This window comes from Podarcis cretensis (assembly GCF_951804945.1).
Source record: "Podarcis cretensis genome assembly, chromosome: Z".
NCBI lineage: Eukaryota > Metazoa > Chordata > Lepidosauria > Squamata > Lacertidae > Podarcis > Podarcis cretensis.
The window spans coordinates 10,576,835-10,599,489 of record NC_137184.1 but is presented as its reverse complement, the minus strand read 5'-3'; the positions used below and the strand labels follow the sequence as shown (position 1 = coordinate 10,599,489).

Genomic DNA, 22,655 nt, shown 5'->3' with positions numbered 1-22,655 from the left:
GGCCCCATTAGCTAAAGTGGTGCTTCAGGTTAAGAACAGTTTCAGGTTAAGAATGGACCTCCAGAATGAATTAAGTATTTAACCCGAGGTACCACTGTACTCAGTTCTTTTTTAATTAGGTCAACTAAATTGCCATGCCAAATGGAACTTCTGGTCTCTCTGAGTTGTTTTTCACTACCTTGAGCCCTGATGGCCATTTTGAAAATGTCTGTGGCCTGGGCTTGTGAGTCTCTGATGATCTGAGATGGAGGTGACAACTAGTTGTCCAGAGTACTACTTTGTGACAATCTAATATTGCAGCTCAGTGCCTGCTTGTGGCTGTTAGGAGTTTGAGCAAGACTCCAGCGGGTGCAGAATGCTGCAGCGAGGCTCCTCATGGGGTCTCTGCCATGGGAGCATATTCACCCAGTGCTTTTCAAGCTGCACTGGCTCCCGGTGGAGTACAGGGTCAGATTTAAGGTGCTGCTTTTGACCTTTAAAGCCCTTCACGGCCTAGGACCCTCGTACCTACGGGACCGCCTCTCCTGGTATGTCCCACGGAGAGCCTCAAGGTCCATAAATAGCAACACCCTTGTGGTCCCGGGCCCTATGGAAGTTAGATTGGCTTCAACCAGAGCCAGGGCCTTTTCAACTCTGGCTCCGGCCTGGTGGAACGCTCTGCCTCATGAGACCAGGGCCCTGCAGGATCTGATTTCTTTCCGCAGGGCCTGTAAGACAGAGTTGTTCCGCCTGGCCTTTGGCTTGGAGCCAATTTGATTCCCTCCCGCCCTCTCTTTTTTTTCTTTTCCTTCTCCTCCTGCGATGAGGCTACATTTTAATATTTTAATGTCCCATTATTTTAATGTTGTATTTTATTTTTGTTTTTAAGTTGTAATCATTCGTCTTGTTTTTATTATTGCTTGTAAGCCGCTCTGAGCCCGGCCTTGGCTGGGGAGGGCGGGGTATAAATAAAATATTATTATTATTATTACTATTATTTGTTTTGGAGCAAGCTAGGCCAGCAACAGATCAAAATGTCATCTTGCCTTGGTGACGTCTCGACCCCCAAAATACAATTTCATTTTCAACACCTGATGCCTGGAGTGATTCTGGATGGAACATTTTACAGGAAAATTTTGAACTCCCTACAAATTGGGTTATGTAATGGGACAGCTGGTTTTCACATATAGAATTTGTGGTGCTGGCTGACACCCCCCCCCCAAAAAAAAATAATCTCTGTCTCTCTTTTTAAAAAAGTATATAACTCAGAAATGTGTTGGTACATTTACAAAATAGTTTGAGCATTTTTCCTTCTGAATAGAAAAAGGACAGCATTGATAGATTGACCTTTTTAAAATATATGGCAAGACACTGCAGAAACAAATGCTTCTGTAAATCCAGCTTCTGAAATTAACTTTTCAATAAGAAAAACACCCCAAGTTTCATTTCTGGGTAGACTTTAAAACACCTGTGATTTTCATATCCTAAAAGAAATAGTAACCAAAATGTTAGGTTAGCTGGAACAAATTTAAGAGTTTATTTGCGAATAGACTGACTTGAAACTAAACATGTAATGCAATCCTATGCCTGTTTATTCAGAAGGAAGACTCACTGTTCATTAGGACTTCAAGTGTGTTTAGGATTGCAGCCACTATGAAAATTTGTTTATTCCAGTTATTTATTAGTTGCTTTTCAGAGCCAAGCCTTCACAAAGCAAGACACAGAGAGAAATAAGAAGCAAAAGAACCTTTGGCAGAGTATGAAGCGCTGGTGTGAATATAGACAAATAAATGATTGAAATGTGAAATTAGATCATCAAAATTCTCTCAAGGAAAGGCAAAACTAAAAAGATCAGTTCTGTTATTCAAGAAGGCCTTAACATTTGTTTGGCTCCCCCCCCCTTTTTTTTAGCATAAGAGAGTTTCACAACTGCAGCAACTGTACCAATTTCACTGGTGAGCACACAAACAGGACCTCAGATATGAATCCTGAATCACAGGCAGGGTCATGTGGGTGTAGCTGCTCCATAAGGTAAACTAATTCTAAACTTCCAGCACTTTGAATTGGGCCCAGAAATGCCCTGGGAGCTAGCGCAGCTGGTGCAAAAGTAGTGTCACACCCCACCAAACCTGAGCAGCCGCCATGTTAAAGTTCACTGCATTGGTTTAGTTTCAAGATAATTAAAGCATGAGTACTAAGAACGGTTTCTGAGGTTCCAGATAGCAGCCTGAGCTGATACAATGCATTTGCAAACTGTGCATTTGGTCCTTCAGCAGAAATCCAATCCCACCAAGGTCCAGATTAATCCTGACCAGATTGACAGGTCTACCAAACCTCTATCCTTGACATCCATAGGTGAAAAAGGAAGGTAGAGTCGTGTGTCGTCAGCAACATAGACTTGTTAAATTAATATGACGTTCTGAAGTTTAAAAAAAATTGAAATAGAAGTTTAGATGGTTTTCTCCTCCCTGATGCTTAATGCATATATTTTGTCAATAGTTGCCCCCAAAGCCCCTCATAAGGCCAGAACAGACATAATGAGGCTAATCAAAGAGGAGACACGATAAATGTACATTTCCCTGTTTATCTGTTTGTTTTGTAACACAAATTTTTTTAAATAAAAACTTATTTAAAAACCTGTAATTAAGAGACCAGCAGAAAGCCCTGAGATCTTATACTTTGCCCTTAATATGAATTTCTCTTCAAGTCTTACTGCAGTTAATGGACACATTGGTACTGACATTAACAATGGTGAAAGTTAACAATGCATCCTTCTTAACCATGGTTTAAAGCTGGTTAAATTGAGAACCTAATTTAGCCTTTACCCCAGTTAATATTTTTGCTGGCATGTCATTTAATGTCAGGACATAATTAATTCACTCTGGGAAGGCAGCAATCCCAAGAACCAAATTTAATTACAGCCCCGCTGTGGTGCCTGCTAGTGACATGAAACAAGTATTTCACTGAACTGGAGTACAAAACAAAGAGGAAAAACAGACACATTTCTAGTCTGAGAGCAAATAGAACCCACCATTGTCCAGTCCTGTCCTCAAATGTATTACTGTACACATTTGTGTGTTTGTGTTCAATGCCATTTATTTATTTATTTATTTATTTATTTAGTAAGTAAGTAAGTAAGTAAGTAATATGCCACATTTAGTGTAGAGCAGGATAAGTGTCAAAATACTGTTGAGTGGAGAAATGTTTTTATGTCCACAACAATTGACTCTCTTAAGTATAAAGTTGTTCTATTGCGATCATCAGGGCTGTCTTACCCATAGGCGCTAGGAGTGCAGGACACCAGGGCGCGGGGCGCCAGGCCAAGAGTCCGGGGCCCGATAATTGAGTCCGGGGAAGAGCCTGCCTGTCGGTCGGAGTGCCACAGCGGGCTCAGCAGCTCTGCATCAGAGGTTCGGAGACAACTGAGCCAGCGAGACGCTGAGGCAGCCGGCCGGCTCCGCACTCCTGCACACCTGGGACTGGGCAACCGGGGGGGGGGCAGGTAGATCTTTGCACCCTGGCGCCGCATATGCTTAAGACAGCCCTGGTGATCATTGACCAGTATCAGGATAAAATCACCAATTACAAAGTTTGAACAAAGTAAAATTAAAATAAATAAAATTACATATAATAAAAAAGCAGCTCTAGTTGGTCATTTATCCATCAGAAGAGAACCCCTCTGATCTAGGGATGACCATCCATAAATATACTACTCCTGAGTGCTTGTCATTATATGTCACACTTTAATTGTTGCTCTACAGAATTTGGCCACCTTATATGTTATGCCAGAATTATTATCTAAGATCAACGGAGTAGCAAGAAACTATTCAGAACTCCCAATATATTTCTGGAGTATAGGCAAAAGGTCGGAGCGTAGATCTCTGTAAAACAAGCATTGGAGAAGCACATATTCTCCAGTTTCAATTTGGACAGAGTCTCAGGGACAGCGTCTATACAGATAAGGGATTTTTCTATAGTGACATTTAAGAACAGCAGAGGAGAGAGCACGGCATAGGGTGAATGGCCTATGATATTTAGGCAGATCCAGATTGCTTAGATACTCTGTAGGCATTGAGAGATACCTGCTGTAATCACTGTCAATAAAATAGGGGGACCTATCCAGATCTCTTTGGCATTCTGTGTCTGTGATACACTGTTTGATAGCTGATTTAGCTTGCTCAAAGCCCATTCTGAGCAATTGCTCAAGGGAAAAGCCCAGAGCTAGAATTTTGGTCATAAAAGCCTGATACCATGCAGATTGGAAGTCATCCTTCAGAACAAGGGAAGCAAGCCCAGTAGGAAAAAATGATAATCTTAGCCATACTCTGGCCTCCATGCTCAAGAGACCTGCCTCCAGCCTAAAGATGGCATTGGTGACACATTTAGGGACCTGAAAGATTGATCTTAGAAATTTATATTGGATGCACTTCAATGATGAATTGACTCTTTATTCTCTGGTCATAATAACAGCTTGGATATACAGTGGTACCTTGGTTCTTGAACTTAATTCGTTCCGGGAGTCTGCTTGACTCCTGAAACTGTATTAAAACCAAGGCGTGCATGGCTTCTGATTGGCTGCAGGAGCTTCCTGTACTCAAGCGGAAGCCGCATCGGATGTTCGGCTTCCGAAAAACATTCACAAACCAGAACACTTACTTCTGGGTTTGCGGTATTCAGGAGCCAATTTGTTTGGCAACTAAGCCGTTCGGGAACCAAGGTACCACTGTGTGATACGCTCTGTCACCGTGTTAGGATCTTGATAATCAATTGGGGTTGTCTAGTCCCTCTTTTTCCCCTGCATACACTCCACATTCTTCCCAAATCTGCTCTGGAAGCTTGGGGGAAATCCCAGAGCAGATCTGAGGTGTCTGTGGGAGAGTAGAAAAGGGAGATTCCATTGCACTTGTAATTTTGTTCACATCATGATTTAGGCCTGGGTGATGTATCACCTAGGACCAATATGAGGGGCAGAGCGCGATGGCAGCTTCACACAGCGGTATATTGCAGGTGGAAAATCAATCCTGCTCCTGAGACCCTCTGCTACCAGTGCCACTTTCAATATTGGGCCACTGGTAGCAGAAGGACTCAGGAGCAGCAGCAGCAGTTTCACCCAAGATAAACTGCCGGGTGAAGCCGCCATCACGCTCTTCCCCCATACCGCAGAGGGAGGAGCAAGCCCCCTGACTTCTTTAAACTGCTCCGCTGAGGTACAGGCAACCATGCTCCTCAGTGGAACAGTTTACAAAGGCCCCAACTCTGGCTCATGCGAGCCAGAGGCGGAGTGGGGGCTCCATTAAACTTTCCCCACCCCACCCCAGCTGAGCGAGCCCTGGTGCCTTTTGTGTGAGCCAGAGAGGCACTGGGCCTGACTCAGCTGGGGGGCGGGAGCCTTCCCACACACCCTGCTGAACGGCGCAAAGAAGGCCTGATGTCCCTCCAGCTCACGCACAAGCAAGAGGAACTTCGGAGAATGCTTAGCCGGGGACAGGAGCCTTTCCGCTGGCTGAGCAGGGCAAACAGGCTGCATCAAGACCCTGCCCTGCAAGGCATTGGAGTGAAAGTGCTTCAGGTCCCTTCTTCGTGACAGCTGCAGAAGTTTCACCCTGGCACTTCATGGGGTTGGGGCCAATGCAGCTTGTTGTTACAACATTACTGTGTATTGCCAGATTGCAACCTTTGGCTGGTGATCATGGTGATGTTGAAAACCTGACGTTGCTCAGCCCTAATCATGATTTAGTTGGATAGACTCTGTTTAAAAAATGTTTTAGAAAACATCTGATCTTGCTTGTATTTGTGTGTGTGGAATGTGTATCACATTTAGAAGCAGTGGGCAAAATTTTGCTGAAAAGCATAAAATGTATTGGAAGGTTAGAAGTTAATGGTAAAAACACATAATGAGGAAATTCTCTTCTTGTACAACACAATGCTGATAGCATGGAGACAAATACTTTGGGGCGGGAGTGTGTGTTGTTTAAGACCTTTTTCTGGTAAAATCTGCTGGTAAATAATCAAAATGTAAACTTTCAAATGCATTTTCCAGGCACAAATGTGTTTATTTTCCTGGCCTGTACTTATTGTAGTGATAATTATTTCTGCTGATATTTACAGGCCTGTTTTTACTATTTTTGTAGCCCGCCCCTTCAATCTCATTTCAGTTCTGCTATCATGCTTAGCAGATTTGTGCCACGTGAACAAATGCTTTCCAGGCTCTTTGACCACCAGACATCTGTTTATCACATGGGGGAGACACGAGTCTTGACAGGTGTGAACTGGCACCATTATTCACAGCAAATACAAGTTGGAAACTTGTGTTGAGAAGCGTGGGTGGAGATGAAGTGATTTTCCCGCTGTTCTCAGCACATGTGGGCTTTTGGATTCCTACAGGACATTCTATCACATGCCTATAGAATTCTTTGGAGGCAGACTTCTAGCGCTTTGGCTGGCTCCCTGTCTTGGGCTGCATAACCTCCACAGTACAGAGCTGATGTTGGAGAAACTTGCATAACAAAGTTGTTTGAAGCTCTGTGGTTGCTAATAGTGGCTTAGGGTAGATAATCTGGTTAACTCATTTCCAGGATGCTATATACACAGTAGGTTAATTCTGAATGCAAAAGCTATATAGATTTGTAGTAACCTGAGCTAGTAACTGTGGAGGCAAGCTGTAAAATGTATTTGGAACATCAAGGGATAATGTGAAATTATCATTTTTCCCTTGGCAAAAATAATGTTTCTTTTTCCCTTTTGGATTATATTTGTGCGTGTGCATAGCTCTGAAGTATGCATATATATCCAATTTAAAGTAAAAGCATTCAAATACATTGAAATGTTTTGTTTGTGCTACATAAGACCCACTGTCTCCAGAGCTCTATGTTAACAGGACTAGGAAAATGCATCAGCCACTCAAGCACTATACAAAGCCAACCTTTTGGATGATCCTGACTAGCTCTCCTAATCTGATAAATGAACGTAACAGGAATGGTCTGGGTACTATGGTATTACCTGTTTTCAACTTTCTCAGCTGGTAGCAGAATAGTTGAGGTTCCAGAAAAGGATTTGTGGGAGGTAGCTATAGATTAGGGTGGCCAAAGTGTGGCTCATGAATTCCATGGGGCTTTTAGGCATTTAAAAGAAATTCCTAGTGTATGCATAGCTGCACATATGCTTTGGGCAATTGCCCTTTCCTCATCTGAAGCATCCATTGATGACTGAGGAACCAGAGCCGATGTTAGCCCACATCCCAAAATGAGTTTGTAGTGTTTGGGCAATAAGATGACAATATAGTGGTCATTATATTATGTTGACAGCATTTAAGCACATTTTTATGGTCATACTGTATTATATTCCCATCCACACTGAAAATTAAGTGATATTTTGTAGGAATCTTAAAATGATAGATGCAAAAATCATTGTCCTATATTTCTCAGTATCCTTTTACCGTGCGAGAATCTGGCAGAATCATAAAGGAGGACTGTTACCTTGAGGTAGTGATGGGAAGAAGCATTTCCAAGCCACTGAGGTTGAATAAAGACATTCATTGCACTGACATTACTGTAATAAAACCTCCAAGTCAAATAAAGTTTACGTGGCATTTCAGTGGATTTTCTTTTCCGTTAAGAATATATATATATAGAAGGTGCTTTTGGAATATTATTGCAGAAGCGCTAACATTTGCTGATGCTCTCTAATTATACAAAAATGGGTTTTTATTGTGGTACCAGTCACAGTGCTACCTTCTCCTTTGCAGTGAGTACTGTGATGTGCGATAGAATGAACTCAGACAGACAATGATCTGGATTAAAAATGGTCTCAACTTTATTGATTACAGGTGTAGGTGGAATTTTGGCTCAGGTATTGGGTGTATATTCATTTCAGCCTCCTACCAGAGGGTTGAAACTAGCCATCTGCCATGTGCGTTTTGCAACTGGCTTTCAACCACTTGTGATCAAGTGAAGGTGCCTGGGCGCCAGGATGGTGCCTGAAATCTCCACCATCTGGGGATCATTGGATATGGACTGTTTCCACACCCTAATACCCCCATCCTGTAGCACTCTATCAGTTATATTTTATCTGTACAATCAGAATGGATTTCTGGAACCAAAATGCTTTTATTGTGCAGCCTGAACAGGAGCAGTCACCATTAAGAAAAAGAGGTCAGAATAGGCCAATATATATGTGAACTGTCCTTGGATCAAGTGACTTTTCTTCTTTAAGTTCTCAAAGTTCTTCACCAAGCTCAAGATTATCATCTTAACTGGCTAAATGTTTAGCTGATGATCAATCATAGTCAGTGCATCATTTGAAAAAACAGCAACTAGACATTCTGTTTTGGCGACTGCAACCCTGGTTTAAGGAGCCATTTGGCACCTAGCTTATATATCAGGGTTGTGCCCAGGAATATGGTCTCCCCCAATATGCTGATTTACCAAGGTAGTGATCCTAAGGCTGCCACTGGTATCTCTATGGCCTGTCTGCGCCACACTTGGGTTCTGGACAGAGACTTCCACCAAAACTCCTCTAACAGAGTACCCTGATTCAGCGGCAGAGTGTATGCTGCCACCACCCAGCACAGGGGCAGGGTGTGCACTCATGCCAACCTGGCAGCCCTGTGTGACTGGGGTCAGACTCTCCAGTTGCAGCCTCAGAAAGTGGTGTGGTGGGGATGCACTCAGAGTAGAGGGGCACCACCTCCACTGCCGCCTCTCCTCCTCTCTGCCACTTCGGCTGGCAGCATTGGGCCATTGAATGGTGGAAGGCCTGGCCCGGGCATGGCTTTCCTCCCTGTGGCTCTGGCCTCAATGAAGAAGCCTGTCATGTGGGAACCTCGTTATGTGCCCAGGACCATGGCCCCCCCCAGGCCCCCATGCTACACCACTGCCCTGATTAAGTCTCTGATTCAGGACAGGGTGATGCACCACTTCACCCAAATGTGTGAACACAAGAAACATTGATATTGCAAAAGTGCTAACTTGTGCTGATGCTCTCTAGTTATACAGAAATGGGATTTCATTAAAATACCTTCCATTAAACAAGCAGCTGTAATAAGTTTATCCAGTGAAAATTAATTATGGTGGGCTTTACATATACTGTCCTTGCTTAATTGGGCATCCTTTTAATCCATCCAATTCACAGCAAATCTCATTAGACGCATAGAATGTTTTGCCTTTGTTGCACATTACCCCCGTGGAGCTGACAATTAAGTCAGACATAGCCGCCTTATAATGTCCATAGTGATACTGAAAAATAGTTAAGATGTAGGAAAGCCACAGAGGTGTTTGACTATAATATACAAAGCACAAAATTCAGGATTATTTCATCAGAATAGGGAGCCAAATTATTTCCTTAGAAAATACAATTTCAGTTTCGTTTAGCGACAAGGTGTCACTTGGTCATAAGATGTGTTTCTTAAATAAAATGGTAGATTGCAAAACAGGATTTGCATTGCAATCAAGGTTTCTAATAATTTTAGAAAAATAGGGATGGGTCTATATAAAGAATGGGAAAATCACTTTTAATTTTTAATATGCTTAGAAAAACCAGCACATTTCTCACAGAAGATTAGCTGTCATCCTAAAGAGGGTACCACAGTTGTGTTCTGTTCCAGAGGTTGTGGAAGCTCATGGTACCCTTTCCCTTGGCCTGGAGAGTGGGACATGGTCAGAGGCACCAACTTGGGCCCCAGATTGTGGGTGCCCAGTGGTGTGCATGCAACGTGACACCATGCCATCACATCCCACTGGTGCACACTGCTCAACCTGTGCTGGCTCTCCAGAATCATGGCGGTGACTTGGTCAGGGCCTCCATCTCTGCTGTGGGGCTTCTGTTGGGGGCCACTGTGGCTGCATATGTGCTTCTGGAAGTGTGGCCCTGCTTCCAGGCTGGGTCTGTGTCCATGACAGGCCTTGGTAGGGCACCCAGAGTGGAAATTTGTGAGTGCCAAGGCACCTATGCCCCCTCCCCCGATGGCACCTATGGACATGGCTGAGACTTTTCTTCTCTGTTCATTTCCATCCTAAATTGCAGCAAAGAAGAGATCAAGGTGTGCCTATGTGCCTGCCCACCTTGAAATATGCAAAAACATAAGTAACATAAGACCAGTGGCCCATCTAGTTCAGTATCCTATTCTCACAGTGACCTACAGTTACTGTGGAAAACCAGCAACAAAACATTAGCACAAGAGCACTCTCCCCTTCCGTGATTCTCAGCAACTGTTATTCAGAAGCATTGCTACCTCCAACTGGAGGTAGAGCATATTCATTGATAGCCCTTTCCTCCCTGAATTTGTCTAATTCTCTTTTAAAGTCATCCAACTTGGTGACCATCGTTGCCTCCTAGGGGAGTGAGTTCCATTGCCTATGTGCTACAGGAAGGTGTACTTTTATCTGTCCTATATCTTCCAACATTCGGCTTCATTGGATGTCAGTGAGATACGGTTTCTTCCTTTGCTAAAGTCTCACTATGGAGCAAAGTCTCTGGTCTCATCAGTGACATTTAAAAAAAACACAAAAAAACCTGGCCTTGGTATTCCTCAATCTTTGTATTCTGTCTGTGCTATTACATCTCACTTTAGCATTGGACTCAGGCGTTAACTTTTAGGGCCTAGGGTGTGGCCTGAATGCACATAAGACCACCACACTGCTGAAACTATAAGCAGGTCTGAATCCTGCTAGTGCCTGGATGGGTGCCTGTATGCTGCCTTAGTTTCCAAAGCAGAAGAAAGGCAGGATATAAAAATAAGATAATGAATTATAGGGGACATACCTGTTGTGAGTACAAGGAAAATCAAAGGATCCAGTGACTAGATTTTAGTAGAAGCTATAATAGTTTTCCAATTCTGTCCATTTGGAATTTTAAAATCCTGTTTCTTCGCTGGTGTGTTTTCTTTATGGAAAGTTTTATTTAATGCTGTGAAAGGTTTTTTAAAAGATGGTATTATGTTATATTTTCTAGGAACTAGCAAGTTGTGGATGGAATAAGAAAGAAAAACACATCCTTGCCCCCAATGTTGTTGCCTTTACAAGGAGGTTTAATCAGGTAAAGATTCCAATTAGTTAATACATAATAATTGTCTCTCAGCTTAATGCAGGTTGGATTTGTAACTGTACTGTACAATTAGATACTTGCTATATCTGGATTTTTAACAACTGTCTTTGATGGATTAGCTAATTATGAAGTAATCAAAGCTTCATCTTGTTTCCTATCTTGTTAATAGTTAGAAACTTACAGCTGCCTGGGATTTCAGGAAGTTACCCTTTCTAGATGGGGTTGCACTTCTTCTAAATGAACAGGGAGGTGGAATAGGAGTATTCCTTGATCCATGAGTGAAGGCTCATGTGGCCATGGTGGCTAGGACTGCTTTCTTCCAGTGTTAGCTAGTGTCCCAGCTATAGCTGCTCTTGACAGGGAAAGCTTAGCAATAGTCGTCCATGCATTGCTAACCTTGAGATTGGATTATATATTTTTTTTTATAATTTTTTTTATTAAGAGTTTTGTTAATACAATAAAGAAAAAAAGACAGAATAAACAGAAAACAAACAAAGAATAAAACAAACATAAAATTTTACATCTTGTAATAACCATCTTTTCTTCATTTTCTCTTTTGGGACTTCCTCACGTCTCTCGCTCCTACATTCCAAGTTAATAAAACTTTAGCCAGCAACTTATCACCTTATTTTCATTCTTATTGTACACAATTCCAATATTTTATCCCTAACTTTGAATATTTTTATCAAAATCTTAAATACCTAGTTTTAACATGATATTCATTCAAAATTTGTCTTTCTCATGAAATTCACTTTCTCATAGTCTTTTCAGCTAACTTTATGGTGCCCTGTTATTTTCAAATCTCTCATCCTTCTTAACATTCATATAAGAGATTGGATTATAGGGCTGTCCTACTATTATTGTGTGGAAGCCCATCTTGTGGCCAGGATTGCCTTCTAGTAACACATAACACCAGTGCTGAAGGAACTGCACTTGTTGTCAATATGGTCCCAGCCCAAATTTAAGGCTTGGCTTTTGGTGTACAGAGTTTTCAACAGTTTGGGACCAGGGTATCTGAGGGATTGCCTTACCGTACAACTGCCTGTTCACAATGGTCATCTACAGAGGCTTTCCTTGTGGTGCTGAATGTTCCAGAGGTTTCTTTCATAACAACTCATACCAGGTCCTTCAGCACAGCAGCACCTGCCCTATGGAACACAGTGCCCATTGAAGATTAGACAGTCACCAGGCTATACACATTTCATCAGATACAAAAAGCTTTTTATGTTGACAAGATTTTCCAGAAATATTAGTTTACTCGTGGGCAGCATTTCATCATTATTTATTTTTACAATGATTTTTTTTTCTGTTTTCACTTGTTTTGTTTTTATTGTTGCATGCCGCTATGGGAAGGGTGAAAAACCTGAAGCTTGTCTGCTGGTCTTGGCCTGCTGGGCCATTTTGATCAAACGGCACCCACCTATCCTACACCTGATGTCATAAGGGAGGGTCTTGTCCAAAGCCCACTTAGCAGCTTCCAAAGTGTCTTGGTCCAGGCACACGTGCACTCTGTTATGCCCAGTTCTAAGCAGGATGGCCCTCTCTTTGCACATACCCCGTCCCATTTCAGTTGATGCGAACAGAGGGCAACTCTGCTTGGTCCAATTGCATGAGAGAGCTTCCTGCCTGGAGGTATCATGTGCACCTGAACCCAGTGCTTAGCAGGATTCCACCCCTCACCAGCGGATGCAACGGAAGGAAATCCTGCTTAGTCTGGGTATTCCTCCTGGCTTTGTTTCATCAGCTGTTTCATTGTAGATGGGTTTGCAAGAAAGCTGCTAAAAGGGGAGGGAGCTTACTTTTAGCAGCAATACTTTTGATATGTGCTAGTGCCCCCTCCCCTAGTTTAAGTGATTTACTAGTCAAGTTGCATCTGCTTCCTCACTCAGAGGTCTAAGTGAAATCTATACATGCATAAGCCCCACTGAGTTCAACTAAACTTAATTCTACTTTCCTGGGAGTAAGCCACAGTAAATTCAGTAGGGCTTGCTTGTGAGTAGACATGCATTTGCTTGTACTGTTTACCAAAAAACACCCTCCCCATAATTCTCACATAGTACCCAACCTCTCATTTCAGCATAAGGTGGCCAGCTAATTCTTCTCCCCTCCACCTCCCCCCCACAGAAAGCCCCCACAAAAGCCCTCATCCCACCAAGCTCTCTCTTTTTATCAAACGGAGGGAGAGAGGGCAAGCAAGCAAAGAGATAGCCTCCAATAAATAAATAAATCCATCCATCCATCTTAATATGGAGGAAAGCTATTTAGGGGAAACCAACAACATAAACACCACCAGAAAATAAAAACAAAAACTCATCCCCCTCTTTTTCTCACTGGTGGGGAGGAAGTGGGAGGAAAGAAAGAAGTGCTTTCCAGTTCTTTTTTACATTCTTTCTTTACTTTGCTGCTCGATCTTTGATTGTCTAGCTGTGGGAGGTTCCTCCTAGATTGTTAGCAGGCTTTGCATAATTAACTGAGCTCTAAGTGGAAAGAAAGGGACACGGGTGGTGCTGTGGGTTAAACCACAGAGCCTAGGGCTTGCCAATCAGAAGGTCGGCGGTTTGAATCCCCGCGACGGGGTGAGCTCCCGTTGCTCGGTCCCTGCTCCTGCCAACCTAGCAGTTTGAAAGCACGTCAAAGTGCAAGTAGATAAATAGGTACCACTCTGGCGGGAAGGTAAACGGCATTTCTTTGCGCTGCTCTGGTTCGCCAGAAGCGGCTTAGTCATGCTGGCCATATGACCCGGAAGCTGTATGCCAGCTCCCTCGGCCAATAAAGCGAGATGAGCGCCGCAACCCCAGAGTCGTTCACGAATAGACCTATTGGTCAGGGGTCCCTTCACCTAAGTGGAAAGATACTGTGAAGACGAAAGAGTTTGCTGGTTAGTGTGAAGGCTTATTGTCATTTCCTATTGGTTAGGAGGGAGGAGGGAGAGAGCAAACAAAGCTGAAGACACCTTGCCTGCTAATTACCTGCAAAGTTTCTGTAAAGTATTGGTTCAGCTAAGCTACCCCTAGGAAGCTGTTAAGTCTCTACCTTTTGTTCACTGGTATATTGCCTTGTTAAAACACATATCATGATGTTATTTCAATACTTGCATTCAACGATATGGCGATTTATAGCACAGCCCTATCATATATATATAGATGTTAACTGGAGTAGAAAATAAATGATTTTATCAGTAAAGAGCAGGCATAGGCAAACTCCGGCCCTCCAGATGTTTGGGACTACAATTTCCATCATCCCTGACCACTGGTCCTGTTAGCTAGGGATGATGGGAATTGTAGTCCCAAACATCTGGAGGGCCGGAGTTTGCCTATGCCTGGTAAAGAGCAATGAAGTTACTAGGCTCAATAGAATACCAAGAAAACTTACGTACATCATCCTTCTGTAATCCAAAACTGAACTCAGTTCAGGAAAGAAGCACATTCAGACAACTGTGCTTGGGTCACAGTAATGTTCATACCTTACTGTGCAATCACTATGATGAATTCAGGTGGTTATTAATAACTCAATAGGCATGACTTCTTAGAGCGGTTCCACAGGGTTGTATATGATAGAGAATTACAGTGCCTTATTCTAAATAGCAATACCTTTTCATATCAACAAAGGTTCTGGTACTTATGTAGCTTGTATGAAATATCTTGCACTGGGGTTAGTTAGCTGCAACTGCCTCCTGTGGATGTTTCAACACATTCTTTCTCTAAAACAGAGAATGTCTATCTCTCTGTCCTTTTGACATAGGAATATGCTTATTTGTAGACATAGTGGTTTGCACTATTACATGCTTTGCACATCTGAGCCGGTTGTTTAAGATTCTTAAGTGGTACCAAATTTGTTTTAATTCAATGAAGCCTGCTTTTTTCATTAAATTAAAGTCAATATTTTTATTTTTATAGGTCAGTTTCTGGGTCGTACGAGAAATTTTAACAGCACAGACATTAAAAATAAGGGCAGAAATATTGAGCCATTTTGTGAAAATAGCAAAGGTAAGCTTTTTGCTTTTAAATAAAAGTCTCTCTAAATATTTTTGTCACTTCATAGCCATCTTCTGTTTCTCTTGTACTGTTGAAAAAGAAAATGTGTTCTGTAGAAACCAGGGGCAATTTAGCCAGCAGAAAAATTGTTGTTAGTTACAGTGGTACCTCTGGTTACGTACTTAATTCGTTCCGGAGGTCCATTCTTAACCTGAAACTGTTCTTAACCTGAAGTACCACTTTAGCTAATGGGGCCTCTTGCTGCTGTTGCGCCGCCACCACGCAATTTCTTTTCTCACCCTGAAGCAAAGTTCTTAACCCGAGGTACTATTTCTGGGTTAGCAGAGTCTGTAACCTGAAGCGTATGTAACCTGAAGCGTATGTAATCCGAGGTACCGCTATATTACATCTATCCATATTACATCTATCCGTATCCGTATATATGAACAGATAATACCTACTGTGTTGGCTAATTCTAATATGAATTCAATCAATTAATTGTTCTCATCCACAGAGCTTTAGGCTAAGTGACATTTTACCAAACATAAAATCTCAGGGTAAATTTACTCAGTACCTTAATAGAAGTGCTTATGAACATTTCAAGTTCTTGAAAATATTGAGTGAACTACTTATTTTGTATTGAGGTATCTTGGAATTACATACAAGGTAAAAGAAAATTCAAAATCTAGCTTTTTGACCAGTAAATTGCAGTTGAGAAACGTGTGATAGAGACTCATGTGATTCTGCCCACACATTAGCTGTTCAGTTTTTAGGAGTGATTTGTGTTTACAGTAGAACACTTTATTAAATTAAAGAGGCACTTTAAGAAAGTGGCAAGGAAAAAAACCTAATTAATATAAGTAAACAAGAGTTTGATGAGAGTCTGCTGCATAACTAGCACCATGAAAAGCAGTATATCACTGCAAGCTGAGCCAACACTCTTTAGCCATATGTCAAATCCGACTGTTTCCTCATATTTTACTTACCTCCTCTCCCCCTCCTGTTTCATTATTGGCTTTGTAATCATTCTAATCATCTCATCTCAATTTCACTCTTGTCTTTGGAGACATATTTCAAACCAGCACCTGCCTTCTAGCTCAGACTTAGACTCATCACATGTTCCTCCCACCTGTGGAGGCTGTTAATCAAGTAATGTATGTAACGTATCAAGTAACATTTCCAGATAAGGAAACAGCCTCAGAATCAAGATCCAGATAAAAACAAATCCATATATGCTTTGGAACAGGGAACAGTCCCTTTTCAGCAGTTTTCTTTGCCTATACAATGAACGACTGAGGATTGCAAAGACAGTGTAGAAATTTCCCATACTCCCCTGCAGGAGGTAAACTGAATGGCATATTTGGCTAAGCCAGTGATATTCATCAACTTCCACTTTAAAAGGGCAAAATCCATTTGAGAAGACAACAAACAAATCAGTCAATCCTAGCGCTTATGCATGCTACCTCGGTATCTAGACAACAAAATCTAGCACTTTCCCCTTCGCATCCTGCCCAAGTAATGATTATCCTTTTATATTTTTGTAAATGACCTGAAATGTTTTAAGGATTGCCCCAATTCCTAGCAAAAGTAAGGTCCTAGCCAAAGTAAAATCAGAATTCTGTCTTACTTCCTAGACTAACATTTAATGTTAGTTTTAATTAACCCACATTAGCATGGGGAATGGCAACTTCATCTTTTTTAAAGACCTTCTTGCACTCTTGAAACTTGTAACAGATTGATTGGTCTGTGTCACAAGGACCAATGCCTTGCATGCCCACCTTTCCCCAAGTCCAAGCTGGGGAAGACTGAAATCACCTGGGAGATTTTCCAGCTATAGGATAATTGATAATTTTTGTTCCCATTTATTTTATTCTCTGAAAATATAAGTTTGAATTAATATCATTTAAAAAGACTTAGAAATGTGTTATTTTGAATTCCAGGTGCTCTGATTTTATTATCAGTTGCACTAATATCCCTCTGATGTTTATCAGTTGTGCTAATATGCCTACCAATATGCTTAAATACTGTTGTATATGCTACTTGGATAGTGATATTTTAATTTGTTAGAGGTGTGCTAAATCTCTGAAGAGAAATTGATCAGATCGAAATGCTAGCAGGCTAAAAGTAAACTCTGAATACCCATTTGGAGTGATGGCAAGAAATTATTACCATTTGTATGACTTCTCTTTTTGTTTTTAAAAACATTTTTTTTTTATAAATATATTTATTGAATTTTCCAAAAATTAGTTTAGAAAACAAAAAGAAAGAAAAAACAGCAAAAATACAAAAAACACAAAATTAAAACAGATACAATTTCCAATACTTATTTCCATTAACTTGTTTCTCAGACCTCCTCTCACCTCCCCTTCTTGTATTCCAATTTAAATTTTTAATTCAACAAATCCTTATATTGAAAATTAGACATCAAATACTTAAACAACATTGCTCATTACACTTTTCCTAAAGTCGACCAAAATATCCCTTCCATGGCTTTCCCCAATTCCAAACAAATAATAGAACATAGTAAAAATAAAGCAAGTTATAGTTATATACCCTTTGGATTCCCAGACCCCACCCACCCCTTTCCCGGTTTCAGTCCCCAAAAGATGTTCATCAGTTCAATATCTTGTCTAGCCTGGAGATCTCACGTCCGAGGCTTTTAAATCTCTTTCAGCCCCTCTCTGCCGGCCTTTTTGATAGTCCTTAATGTTAAACCCCAGATTTCGAAAAGGCTTTGGCCCAACAGGGTCCATATTCTTCCCAGCCAGCCCTCCATACTTAAAACCTCTAGGGTACCCCAACATACTCCTGTCAAGTCCAAATGTCCCCAAGATCAAGTTTGTAATCCTTCGGTCTTCAGATCTCCACAAAAGGGGATCTCTTGGTTTCAGGCTCACCAATTCAGGCCAGGCTTTCCACATCAGATTGTCATTCTCCTTTGTTGCCTTCATGTCAGGCCACCAATTGCAGCTCTCATAACAGCTTTCATTTAACATCTGGGAAGTTACAACTCCTCCTTCCTTGGCTTCAGAAACAGCACATATCTCCTCTTCCATATTCTCATAACATTCAAGTTTGCCTAAATGTTCAAATATATGAGCTTCCTGCTTCAAATCCTTATCAGCTCCAACAACATTGTTTACTGTTGAGGCCAGAGTTGTGACACTTGTAGCCAAAACATGAATTTCCCCTTGTAATTTTCCCAAGAGAACAAATGTTCTTTCCAGCTCAGTCTGGATTTTCCCTTCTCCAGCCATTGTTGTAATGTCCAAAACCCCCTCTAGGGGGATTTTAGTTTGTTAGTATTTTTCAGCTCCAGTCCAAAAGCCAATTTATTTGTATCAGTTCTTCCTTATTCGCAACAAATTATAACAAATATAACCAGCAGAAACAACAGAAACAAAGTTCTCTTTTTCCCTCTGACAGCCAATTTGACAGCTGTCAAAGTCCTCAGTGCTTCATCAGCAGGCTCTCTCGCGGGACACTCCCAGGTCCAGGGGGGTGAAACTTGAGCTCCCACACTTTAGTCTTATATCCTCCGGTAAAATTTCTTATAGTGTCAAACCATGAGGGTTGAAATCATTTAATAAAAAAAGAAGATCCTCTCGACCTTAGGTAATAAGTTCTTTGCTTTAAAATTATCTACATAGAGGGGGGGCGGACTTCCTTTTTAACCCTTCCCCGCTCGTTCCTGATTCAAAATAATTTTTTTTCTTTAAATTCCAAATTCCATGTTACTCACGGGTTTTTAGTTTAAAGTCCAATTGTTCCAAGGAAAAAGTCAGCGCTCTCCGTCAATGGCTTGCGGCTTCGCTCCGCAGAAGGAGCAGTGGACTCACAGCACCGCGCCGCACCCCGTCTCTGTTCAGAAGCCTTTAATAAGGCTCCTTCGCGGTTTGGGGGGCGCAAATGGTGCCCGCCAAGTCACCAGGTTCACAGGCATCCGTGCCTGTGATTTTTGAGGGTCCCCGCGTCGTCGCCGCGGGCAAGACCCGATCCTGCGGAGCCGATTCCCTCCGGAGCTCGGAGGGAATCCGCCATTAAACGATGGCGCTAACCCGGAAGTCCTTAAAAACATTTTTAAATGAGTGATAACCCTAAGAATGCAAAACTAAGAAGTTGGTAAAACGTCTCTGCTTCATCCCCAGACTCCTTATATTTATGAAGATTCCCCACCACAGCCCAACCATGTAAGGAAGCTCTCAGATCTATGGGAATATGATAAACTTTAGTAACAGTGGAGGGGAAGGCCCTTCTGTGTTAGAGAATAAGTTTGTCGTAAGCCAGTCCAGAAGTAACTTCGATTTATTGAGTTAAGGCCCCCCCCCATCCATGCCTCACCAGCTAAATCAGAGTATTTGCTCATCTGTTTTCACACACCCAAATCAAAACCCCTTTTAAGTGAATAGGGCAAAGACTTCCACGAAAGAGACCAGACATTTTGTAAAGCAACAAACAAACGCAAGAGCCATTCCATATATAGTGAATATCGCTTATTACTCAGTTTTGTTTATCTAACACATTGCCTACTTTGAAGGGAGGAGGCGAACCTATTGGCTTCAGGTTTATATTTCTGAATTGTACAGTAAGTTATTATTCTCTGTATAGCAAAAAAGTTCCTAATGAGTGTTGTGTGTGCTGGATTTTGTAATTTGCTTATTACTTACTTGCATTATAAGCATTAAAAGTGAACACTAAGTAATAGCGCAATCTGTTTCCTTTGCATCTGGTCTTTACATTTTCTAGTTTCATGTCACAATGCATTCAATTCTTTTGTATGTTCTATATTTTACAATATTAAGAGTGAGGTCTTGGAACACATTTTATTTTGTTGAATGAGCTAGGACATTCCAACCCCATATGGAAAACTGATGGGTTTTTGGCCTGTTTTTCCTCCCTCCTCAGAAACTTCTAGAACTGAACAACCTTCATTCCCTCATGTCTGTGGTATCAGCTCTGCAAAGTGCACCTATTTTCAGACTGACGAAAACCTGGGCAGTAAGTTGTTGTGGACTTTATTTTGTATACTCCCCTCTCTCAGTCTCTGAGATACTGTATGCATAAAATAGACTACATGTTAAATTCAAAAAATTATGGTACTGTTCTGTAATGCAGACCATTTGAATGGCCTAAAAAACAACTCATTAAAGCTTAGCTTCCTGTTTTATTTCTGCACTAGTATGTTTGCTATGCATTATTTCATGGATCTTGGAAGGGAGAAGGGGTGAAGTTTTGATAACCATGACTGGAAGTTGGTCATCACCCCAGCTGATGCGTTATTAAAAGTTTCGGGAAATTTTCCAGAAAGCATGCCTGGTGCTCTTTTCAAGACCCTAGCCTTGCAAGATGGACAGGGCCATCAACACAATCACTTATAAATACCCTGGACTTCCATGTGGCAGCCAGGTGGCTCCTTGATTTTCTCAGGAGCTCCAGTCAACGAAGTGGGCCATCCCAACGGCTAGAGCAGATGTGGCTCAAGTATTGATGTGGATTTGTCTCAATATAGGCAGTAGAGGCAGCTTCTTAGCTTCCATTGTGTATTCAGTAAACCACCCAGCAGAGCTGTTTCAAATTGTTGTAGGATTTGGGCAGGACCTTTGCACTGGTGATGACAACTACACGCACTCTCGATCCCTGCTCATTATGGTTGATAACACTGTGTGAGGGAGTTGGTGCTGCTCTCCCTCCAGATTAGGCCCTCCATGGACCCTGAGATTTTAGAAAACTATTACCCAGTCTCCAGGGTGTTCAAGAAAGCAGTTGCCAATTTGCTAGTCAGCTGCAGATATGTTTGGGAGAAGCAAATTACAGGTTATCAAGATACCTGTAGGTGGGCCTTGACCCATTTCAGTCTGGTTTAACACCCAGGTTTAGCACCAGAACAACCTTGGTCGCCCCAATTGATAGGGTGGAATCAACCCTGTTGCTTTTCCTTGATTTCTCAACAGCTTTTGACAGATTCACTATAGTATCCTTCTGGAACAACAGGATTGGGAGTTGGGGGCACTGTATTAGAGAGGTTCTGCTACCTACAAGGTCACTACCAGAAAGTAATACTAGGGGACTATTGACATAGGCTCCCATGACAGGAGCCTATTCTGTCTCCTGTGCTATTCAACATCTATGTGAAACATTTGGGAGTTACAATTTGAGGATTTGGAGCATGGTGCTGCTCTGTTTTCCCTTTCCTTCTGAATGAGAGGCTAGAAACTGATGGCTTGAGTGGGGTCAATAAACTGAGATGAATCCTAATGAGATGAAAGTGCTGTGGGTGAGTGGTTTTCATGTGCAAGATTTAGGTGGGTTTCCTGCTCTTGGAGCATTTTCATTCCCACTGGGGGATGTTCTTGGATTTTCATAGTCTGGGGATGTTCCTGGATTTCTGTCACCAGAGTCTGAGGTGGCCTCTGTAATCAGGATTGTGTATGCCCTCCTTATACTGTTTCACCAGCTACAGCTGTTGCTAGACTGGGATAGACTGTCACCAGTAGTCTATGCTATAGTGACTTGTTTGTCAGAACTACTGCAACATATTTTGTGTTGGACTGCCTTGAAGATGGTCTGGAAATGCAGAATGTGACTGCCAGGATGATAAGCCTAATGAGACTAGGTGTCACCAATTTTGAAAGTGTAGCATGCTGCCAAGTGTGAGATTCTGGGCCCAATTAAGAGTGTTTGTACTAGTAAGCCCTAAACTAGCTTATTATCCGTAAACAATACTTAAAAGTTTACCTCTCACAATATCAACTATCCCAGATCTTACACTTGTCAGGAGATGCTATGATGGTGGTGCCACTGGTAGATGTTGCCCAGCTGGAGCTGGCCTGAAACAGAGCCTCTTCAGTTGTGATTCCTCACTTATGGAATGCCATCTCTGGTTAGTTGTGTTTCCCTCCCTCATTATTAACATTTAGATGTTGTTTTAAATCTTCCTTTTCACCCAGGCATTTGTTGGCTGAAATAGATTGTTCCTGCCAAACTTGAGATTGTTTATCTTTGAGAATATAGATTGGTTTTTTAAAAACAAAATAAAATAATTTTTATTGTTTTTGTTGTTTACCATCCCAGGCAGCTTTGGGAGGAAGGCCAGAATAAATACATACAGCTGATGACCATTTTGCATGAGGGTTTCATTCCTGGCCACTGTGCACATCAGCGGAGCATGTATAAGCACCCCCCCGTTCTGCTCTGGCCCCCTTCCACCCTTCTAGTGACCTGTTTAGTAACATTTTCAGGTCAATTCCAGGTTTGGCACCTTGCACGCATGCACAATTGTGCATTGTTCAGATGCACATTAATTGGTCATTGCCTGTAATAAGTAAATAAGAGAAGCCAGTACAGTAGTTGTTCCAACTGTATATTGGAATGAGACCATGTGACTTTCTTGCTCTTCAAGATCTCACTTTTGCATTGTACTCAGTCCTGCCAGAGGTGTTCAGTTACAAACCTCAGCAAAAACTGGAACAATTTCAGTTATTCCAAGATTTATTAGAGGGGTTTATTAAAGTGGTTTAGATGCTGTAGCTATCATTTGTGCTATAGTAATAAGATAGATTGTATTTTGTCTATTTAAGGCAATTACTGTATGACATTTTAAGAGACCAAATCAGTGCTATTCTCTTTTTCATTGATCTTCTTCCTGTAGGTTTTGCATTGTTT

At 41.7% G+C, this 22,655-nt stretch overlaps 1 protein-coding gene across 9 annotated transcripts in view; it reads left to right on the top strand.

Moving 5' to 3' along the window:
• The window catches only part of RALGPS1 (Ral GEF with PH domain and SH3 binding motif 1), a 263,929-nt gene that overhangs the window by 76,677 nt on the left and 164,597 nt on the right, over nt 1-22,655 (top strand). For all 9 annotated transcript variants that reach the window (XM_079962103.1, XM_079962105.1, XM_079962100.1 and 6 more), the window contains exons 6-8: nt 10,927-11,010; nt 14,916-15,005; nt 19,899-19,991. In XM_079962103.1, coding sequence (XP_079818229.1) covers nt 10,927-11,010; nt 14,916-15,005; nt 19,899-19,991 — 267 coding nt within the window. The remainder of the gene's footprint in view (nt 1-10,926; nt 11,011-14,915; nt 15,006-19,898; nt 19,992-22,655) is intronic.